Source organism: Podarcis melisellensis, assembly GCF_964234715.1.
Source record: "Podarcis melisellensis genome assembly, chromosome: 1".
Lineage (NCBI taxonomy): Eukaryota > Metazoa > Chordata > Lepidosauria > Squamata > Lacertidae > Podarcis > Podarcis melisellensis.
This window is the reverse complement of record NC_138528.1, coordinates 2824069-2833055: the sequence shown is the minus strand read 5'-3', so window position 1 is coordinate 2833055 and position 8987 is coordinate 2824069. Positions and strand designations below refer to the sequence as shown.

Genomic DNA, 8987 nt, shown 5'->3' with positions numbered 1-8987 from the left:
GGTCCACCCTGGGGCAAGGAAGCCAAAGGAGGACAGAGCAGGGAGCCTCTGAAATGAGATGGAAAATGGAGGGGACAAGTGTTATTGCAGTGGTGATGGGAGTTGGCCAGCCTGAATTGGGTCACCGGTCACCTGGCTGGTCCGCTCTCTTCTCCGATGGATGTTAGAGGTGTGACAGGGGCTGATGGTGGAGTCGTCTTCCAAAGGGAACCCCCCCACTTCAGAAGGTTTGGGGCTGTGTCTTGGGTCACCAGAGAGGACCCATAGGATTATGAATCGTAGCTCTGCAAGGGACCCTGAGGGATATCCGGTCCAGCCCCCTGCCATGCAGGAATTGCAGGCAAAGTATCCCTGACAGGTGGACACCCAACCTCTGTCTGAAAACCTCCAGTGAACTGAAGGGGGTCTTCTGCTCTCCTGTGAAGCAAAGGTCTCAATTTCCCCCCAGTGCTTTTCTGGGAAACAGTCCAGCAAAGATACTTCCCAGGTAAGCCCTGCCTTCATAGAGGCCTGACTGGACGAGATTTACAGCATGGTCCAAATTTCAAGGAAGCCCCATTGAACCTACTCCCAGATATGTGAGAACAGGATGCTGCATGATGGACCGTCGGCGCGATCCTTAAGGCTCTTCCTGTACGTTCTTGGGGGATTGGAACTCTTAGTTTCCAAGACGTCAGAAACTATTGTCACAGAACTTTGTGAGGTGGGGGGAAGCAACATTCACCGTGAGGGCACGTGACTTGGTTTTTTGGGTTATTGTTTAAAGGGAAAAGAGTCAGTGGGATCTGGACCATGCATGCAGGAGAGCGCAGAGTACACGCAGGATGGGACCTTGCCAATTTATGGGCTGTAGATCTCTTGACTGTTCTTTCCTTCCAGTGAACCAGCATGGGAGGAGAACGGTGAGGAGAGGGTTGGGGGACCATCGTGCGTCGTCTGTGATTGGATCAGGATGCGGGGATCTGCCTACTGCCAGAGGTCTCCGTGCCCAGCAAATGCTGGCGCCGTCATTAAAGTGTTCATCCTCCTCCTGTTCTGCAGGCACGGTAAGGGGCTTGGCTCTTGGGTCATTTGTCAGAGAAAGTTGCAGCTTTGTTGGGCATGGAAAGAAAGAAAGAAAGAAAGAAAGAAAGAAAGAAAGAAAGAAAGAAAGAAAGAAAGAAAGAAAGAAAGAAAGAAAGAAAAAGAAAGAAGGGGAGGAAGGGAGGGAGGGAGGAAGGGAGGATGGGGCTTGGCTTAGGAGGGCCCCTTTGTATCCTCAGTTGTAAGCAGGTCTACTCGGGGACAAGGTCCTCTGAGTAAGTGTGCCTAAAAATGCCATCTTGAACATAATAATTTATTAATTATACCCCGCCCATCTGGCTTGGTTCCCCCTGCCACTTTGGGTGGCTTCCAACAAAACACTAAAATATAATAACCAATTAAACATTAAAAGCTTCCCTAAACAGGGCTGCCTTCAGATGTCTTCTAAAAGTTTGGTAGTTATTTTTCTCTTTGACATCTGGTGGGAGGGCGTTCCACAGTGCAGGCGCCACCACCGAGAAGGCCCTCTGCCTGGTTCCCTGTAACTTGGCTTCTCACAGGGAGGGAACCGCCAGAAGGCCCTCAGCACTGGACCTCAGTGTCCGAGCAGAATGATGGGGGTGGAGACGCTCCTTCAGGTATACTGGACCGAGGCCGTTCCCCAGAAGTTTGGTGGCGGGCTACAGTTGCTTAATGGTGAAAGAATATTACTCTGTGCATGCCCAGAGATCACCCACCCAACCTCAGGCCGAACCATTGCCGTATTTCAATGCTTAAGAACGTTACCACATCATTTCGTGTTTCATAGATGTAGAATACAATCCTGTGGCTGGAGAGGAAATATTGTTGTTTTTTGTACTTTTCAGATTTATGCAGTTCACTGATTTTACAATCTTTGACATTCCAAAACTTCACTTCCTTCCCCCTCTTTCTGCGGTTCCTTAAATTTATTTTTAATATCTTCTGCATATCCAAATTAACTGAATTTGCTCATATATTCATCTTCTTTAAATATATACTCCTATGAAACTGCAGGTTGTTACAATAATCCTGCCAATGTTTTTAACCATTTACAGTTTATCTATATATATCCAATAAACCATTTCCATTCTTTTATAAAATAAACCATTTCCATTCTTTTATTAAAAAGTTTGTTTTCTTGATTTCTTATTCTTCCGTTAAGTTTCTTTTTTTATAATTTTTATTAAATTTTCTTTTACAAATTATTCAACACAATCTTATTCTCATATTTTACAATTTTTGAACTTCCACCAGCTCCTCCACCAATCATCCATATTTCTTATTCATTACGCATGTCTTGTATTGCCAGTTAATAGTAACTTAACACTTCTGTTTTTCTTTTACAGTACATCTTTAACAATCACAAAGCCTCTTTAAAACCGACTAACGTTGTCTGTACATCACATCTATTTTCCAGATAATCTGTAAACTTTCCCCAGTCCTCGATGAATTTGTGGTCTTTTTGGTATCTAGTTTTCCCAGTCATTTTGTCCAATTCTGCGTAATCCATAAGTTTCATTCGCCACTCTTCAAGTGTCGGTAGATCCTCTTGTTTCTATTTTTGGGCCATTAAGGTTCTTGCCGCTGTTACTGCATATTGAAAAAGTTTATAATCCCTTCTGATAATCTCTCTTCCTGTTATTCCTAGCAAAAAGGCTTCTGGCTTTTTTACAAATGTATATTTAAACATATTTTTCAATTCGTTACATATCATTTCCCAGATTCATTCTTCCGTTAAGTTTTGCCATTTCTGCATACAGTGGACGCTTGGGTTGCGAACGTGATCCGAGAGGGAGGCACATTCGCAACACGGGGCGTTCGCAACCTGCGATCCGTGCGTCTGCACACATGCGGATCGTGATTTGGTGCTTCTGTGCATGCGCAAAGCGCTATTTAGCGCTTCTGCGCATGTGCAAGCGCTGAAACCCAGAAGTAACCATTCCAGTGCTTCTGGGTTCGGCGCGGTGCGGAACCCAAAACCGCGCAACCCAAAGCGACTATAACCTGAAGTATGACTGTATTCCACAAGTTTTTGTATCCATTCCTCCTTTGCTGGAATTTCTTCTTCTTTCTGTTGTTGGACAAGTAACATTCTTGCCGCTGTAGTCGCATACATGAATTCTTCTTTTTTCTTTTTAAAAGATGATCTTTATTGGTTTTTTATAATTACATACTATACTTGTCAATTCAACGACATGAATAAGTTTCTATAGAGTTTAGGTAGTTCTGTCCCTGTAAATCCCAAGAGAAAAGCTTCTGTTTTTTTACAAACTTTATTTTAAACATCCATTTCATTTCATCTCCCAGTGAAATTGGGGAGGTGATTGTTGGCAGGTAGAGCGAAGAAGGTGGTGATGATGTGGCACTGATTTTCTTCTCTCTCCTGCCCCCCATCGTGCAGCTGACTCGCAGTGCAAGATCTTGCGCTGCAACTCCCAGTATCTGGCCGCCACAGAGAACCTGGACGACTCGGACGCGACGGCCGCTCGCTGCGACGCTTTGCGCGCCTACTCCAGCTGCACGCGCCGGACGGCTCGCACCTGCCGCGGGAACCTGGCGTACCACTCTGCTGTGTACGGCATCGAAGACCTCATGATCCAGAACAACTGCTCCAGGGAGGGACCCACTTCGCTGCCCCAGCCGCCCCAGCCGCCCCCCGACCACCAGGGCTTCACCTCCCTGGACATCTGCGACTACGAGAAGAGCTTTGCCCGCAAGCACGGGCGGGCCCCCACGTACCAGCACTGCGCCGCCTTCGGGGACCCCCACGTGCGTACCTTCAGGGACCAGTTCCACACCTGCCGGGTGGAGGGTTCCTGGCCGCTCCTGGACAACAATTACCTGTATGTGCAGGCCACCAGCTCTCCCGTCGTGAAAGGGTCAAACGCCACTGCCATCAGCAAGGTAACAACTGATCCACCGAAAAGCTGCTCATTTTGGCTTGTGCCGGCGGTTCAAGAGGGCGCTGTAGTCCCACAATATCTATTGAGGGCAGCATGTTGAGTCCCTAATACAGTCATACCTTGGGTTAAATATGCTTCAGGTTGAGCGTTTTCAGGTTACGCTCTGCGGCGACCTGGAAGTAACAGTACACATTGCTTCCGGGTTTCGCTGCTCGCGCATGCGCAGACACCCAAAATGACATCATGCGCATGTGCAGAAGTGGTGAATCACAACTCGCACAGTTGCAGGTTGCATTCTACTCAGGATGCGAACGGGGCTCCGGAATGGATCCCGTTCGCATCCAGAGGTACCACTGTAATAATAATAATAATAATAATAATAATAAATGTCTGGGTGGCTTCCAACAGAATCTGAAGGCAGCCCTGTTTAGGGAAGTTTTTTCCGTTTGATATTTTATTGTGTTTTTAATCTCCTGTTGGGAGCCGCCCAAAGTGGCTGGGGAGGCCCGGCCAGATGGGCAGGGTATGTGTGAATAGAATAGAATAGAATAGAAAATATAAAAAACTTGACATTAAAAACTTCCCAATACAGGCCTGCCCTCAGATGTCTTCAGAAAATTGTGTAGATGGGCAGGATATTATTATTATTATTATTATTATTATTATTATTATTATTGACATCTGTTGGGAAAGCGTTCTACAAGGTGGGCATCACTGCTGAGAAAGCCTCCCTGGTTCCCTGTAACCTCACATCTCCCAGTGAGGGAACCTCCAGAAGGCCCTCAGAGCTGGACCTCAGTGTTCAGACTAAGTGATGGGGGTGGAGACGCTCCTTCAGGTATATAGGGCCGAGGCCGTTTAGGGCAGGAGTCAGCAACCTTTTTCAACCATGGGCCGGTCCACCGTCCCTCAGACCATGTGGTGGGCCGGACTATATTTTTTGGGGGAAATGAACGAATTCCTATGCCCCACAAATAACCCAGAGATGCATTTTAAATAAAAGCACACATTCTACTCATGTAAAAACACACTGATCCCTGGACCGTCCGCGGGCCAGATTGAGATCCGGCCCCCGGGCCTTCGATTGCCTACCCCTGGTTTAGGGCTTTGAAGGTCAGCACCAACACTTTGAACTGTGCTCTTAAACGTCCTGGGAGCCAATGTAGGTCTTTCAGGACCGGTGTTATATGGTCCCAGTGGCTGCTCCCAGTCACCAGCCTTCTGGATTAGTTGTAGCTTTTGAGTCACCTTCAAATGTAGCCCCACATACTTCCACCTTAATTCACAGGCTTGAATCAGACTGGAAATCACCTGTAGCAGGAGTGGCTAACCAGCGGCCCTACAGCTGTTGCTGAACACCTTGTCCCAACCACCCCAACAGCCAGCATAGCCTGTGGTCAGGGATGTTGGTAGCTGTGGTCCAGCAACAACTGGAGGACAGTAAGTTCCCCACACTGGGAACACACTGGGAAGTGTGATTTCCCATGCTTCCCAGGTCAAACAGTTGGCACGGGAGCCATTGGAAACCGCAACTCCCATTGACCCCCGTGATGATGTTGATTACAAGCCCTACTTCCCACAAAACAAAATTTGGGCACAGATCTGGTTAAAGCTCTGAAGACAAGCCAGTAAATTTGAAGAAGGCGAGGCACTATCTGGGCTACTTCTGATAACAGAGGGATCTGGAAAAGTGGTGAGCAACTGTATGGCAAGGATGGGTTTGCACCCAGAAGCCAATTTCTTCCTACTTTTCCTTCTCCAATCCCTTCTGGTGGACAGCAGTCCTGCTTCCTTCCTCAGAATAAACAGGTCTCGAGGGTCCTCAGATGCCTGGGGTTTCCCTTTTGCTGCGCTTTAATCTTTTAAACGCAGGTGGCACTGTGGGTTAAACCACAGAGCCTAGGGCTTGCCGATCAGAAGGTCAGCAGTTCGAATCCCCTTGACGGGGTGAGCTCCCGTTGCTCGGTCCCTGCTCCTGCCCAACTAGCAGTTCAAAAGCACGTCAAAGTGCAAGTAGATCAATAGGTACCGCTCCAGCGGAAAGGTAAACGGCATTTCCGTGCGCTGCTCTGGTTCGCCAGAAGCGGCTTAGTCATGCTGGCCACATGACCCAGAAGCTGTACGCCGGCTCCCTCAGCCAATAAAGTGAGATGAGCGCTGCAACCCCAGACTCGGCCATGACTGGACCTAATACCCAGGGTCCTTTTACCTTTACCTTTAAGTTTTTAATATCTCTGTTCTTTTCAGCTCACCGTCATTTTTAAGAACATGAAGGAGTGTATCGATGAGAAGGTCTACCAAGCGGAAATAGACAACCTGCCAGTGTCTTTTGTGGATGGTTCCGTGAATGGTGGAGCAAGGCCCGGGGGGAGCAGCCTGGTCATCTATGAGCGCACGCCCGGGCGGCATGTGGAGATCCGAGCAGCGCACGTTGGCACCACAATTGCCGTGCGCCAGGCGGGCAGGCAGCTGTCCTTCTCCATCCGGGCGGCCGAGGAGGTGGCTCTCTCCTTCACGGACGAGCAAGATTTGCAGCTCTGCGTGGGAGGTTGCCCGCCCAGCCAGCGCATCTCTCGAAGCAAGGGCGACGGCAGGGGTGCCCTCGAGAAGGCCCGTCTGCTGTGCAAGGAGAAGCTGCCCGTCGAAGATGTCTACTTCCAGGCTTGTGTCTTTGACGTGGCGACTTCGGGGGATGCCAGCTTCATTCTGGCTGCCCGCGGGGCACTGGAAGACGGCGAAGCGTACCACCCGGATGTCAAGAAACTCCACATCTTCCATACCGACAGGGCTATGCGCCCCTGCAGCTCGCCTCTCCTCATTTTCACGTCCGTCATTTTAGTCTGTCACATGCACTTTTATTGGTGACTATTTATATTCTGTAATGCCAAGGGATCAGGAGATGTGGCTGGTGTCTCATAAAGGCCTCAGCAAGCAAAGGCAGGGCCTTAGAAGAATTGAGGAATGGGCTCCCCCAGCTCATGTTGGAACGTTGGTGCCCCTGGGAAAGCTCTCCCGCCAGTCCTTGCTACCCTTTTTGTGTCTTGCAGACCACCTCCTTAAGGCCTGGGTGCTTTGTGGCATCCTTTGGAGCATCCGTTGCCACTGGGATCCATGGGAATTCTAGTTTCCCATGGATCCCGGAATTATTAAAAATTGGCACAGGATGCATGGGAAACTTCGGTTCCCGTGCATCCCAGTGAAAATGGCGATCATGAGCCCTGCTCCCCTGGAAACAGCATGTTGGCACATCACTGGTTGAAACGCTGACGACTCCGAGGCTGAAGACAAGCAAGTGTGGAGTAGCAACTGATAAGTTTCAGGAACTGGGCTGAAACAATGAAAGTTGGACTCTCGGAGAATGTACCTTTTTTTTTTTTAAAGGGAGAGGATGGGTTGGGAGAAACAGAGCAACAAGTGCTGGGCATACTCAGGTAACCTTAGAAACCATGGCAATCTACCCAACACTGTAAGTTGTCATTCCTTGGAAACACTTCCTCCCAAAAAACAATTATGGGTTATTTAATTCCTTCTGAAAACTGGTGATCCATAGCTTGCTATGCAAATCTCTCTCACAAAAATGCTGGTCACTTTAAGCGCCCCTCCCTGTGTCAGTGTTTTGGGTAAACTACTCTGGGGCTGAGTATCTGCCAGGAGTCATTCCTGACCAAACATGGAACCAGAAACTCCTCAAATATCGAAGGCAGGGGTGGGGTGCTTGTGGCCAATGGGATGTTGGTCCAACAGGATCTGGAGGGCAAGAGATATTCCCTGGAAGGGATACTACGATGCCATAACTTGGAAGGCGTGGACCCTCAACTCATCAAGTCCCAAACGAACCTGCTCTTCCCCCAAAGTCTGTTGATTTGTTTTCGGGCAAATCCGTTTTCTGCCACTTTTCACGATTCGGGATCTGGAGAGTGAGGTTTAAATGATGCACTGCAATGGTTCTGTTAAGGCTGGAGAGACAGCACTTCTTCAGAGAGCTGGGAGCATCTTGTGGTTGACTTAAAGAATGTCAATGAAAAAGTTCAGATATTTAATATATTAAAGTTGACGACGTTTCGTTTGATAGTTGTATCGCTTAGTGGTCATCCCTTTCCCACGGAGGCTGTTTGTGTGAGCAACATTGAATGCTTGCTGTGGAGCAGTGCTTTAGTAACTGGTTTTCCAGTAACTGCTTTTCACTGCTGCCTAAGATCCCAATTAAAGCACCCATTTAAAGCCCCATGATATCACTTCAAGCAGCCAAGCAGAGAATTGTGGGAGGTGTAGTTTGTTAAGATTGCTGAGAAAAGTTTGGAGACCTTCCTGTTCCCCTCGCAGAGCTACAATTCCCCGAGTTGTTTAACCACTAATCTCTCTCCATTGGTTACTCTGGGAATTGTAGCACTGGGAGGGGGCTAGGGGGTTGCCTAACCATTCCCAGCACACTTAACAAACTACAGCTCCCAGGATTATTTGGGGGCAGTCGTGTTATGATGCTTTAGATGGATGGTGTGAATGGGGCATAAACCGCTGGAGGCTGGAAAAAGGCTGCTACAGCTTCAAGCTGTTGTACCTTTCCAGGCACTGAAAGGGGGGAATCCTACATTTCTCAGCACCAGAATGGAAAACTGAGAGCGATGGGAAATAGAGGAGGGTCTGTGGTTAAACAAGTCTCTGTTCTTCCCCTCCATGTCTCTGCCTCAGAAACCCGACTCGGTTCCCATCAGTTTCAGCTTCTGAACTCCACGCCTGCTGATCGGTATTGTTCTGCAAAGGGTTTGACATTAAAATAATTTAATTCTGAAGGCCTCGTCTCTCGTCGTGCTTTATTATTTATTTTACAGATTCATAAACTGCTTCACAGCCAGGAGCCATCAAAGTGGCATACGGTAAGATAAAATGAGATAAAGCACAAAAGATACAGACTCTAAAAACAAAATAATTTCTACACTTCTGCCATTACTATCTCATAAAATGACTGGGCCACAATTTTGGGGAAAGCACAGCGTGGGGGAAGGGGAGAGAGGGGGGAAAGTTTTCCCCCTCCTCTTGTTT

The 8987-nt window shown here is 48.2% G+C and overlaps 1 protein-coding gene across 1 annotated transcript; it reads left to right on the top strand.

The window, feature by feature from the left end:
• Nucleotides 1-879: 879 nt before the first annotated feature.
• Nucleotides 880-8737, top strand: LOC309371406 (hemojuvelin-like). The gene is made up of 3 exons (XM_081914037.1): nucleotides 880-1046; nucleotides 3446-3948; nucleotides 6195-8737. The coding sequence occupies exons 1-3, from the start codon at nucleotides 953-955 to the stop codon at nucleotides 6810-6812; spliced, it is 1215 nt and encodes a 404-aa protein (XP_081770163.1). The 5' UTR covers nucleotides 880-952; the 3' UTR covers nucleotides 6813-8737.
• Nucleotides 8738-8987: the final 250 nt, after the last annotated feature.

Excerpts from the sequence above, each read along its gene's own strand:
- LOC309371406 (XM_081914037.1), top strand. The coding sequence starts at position 953 with ATGCGGGGATCTGCCTACTGCCAGAGGTCTCCGTGCCCAGCAAATGCT. Across the intron at positions 1,047-3,445 it reads CCTCCTGTTCTGCAGGCACG|CTGACTCGCAGTGCAAGATC; the intron begins GTAAGGGGCTTG and ends CCCATCGTGCAG. Across the intron at positions 3,949-6,194 it reads ACGCCACTGCCATCAGCAAG|CTCACCGTCATTTTTAAGAA; the intron begins GTAACAACTGAT and ends TGTTCTTTTCAG.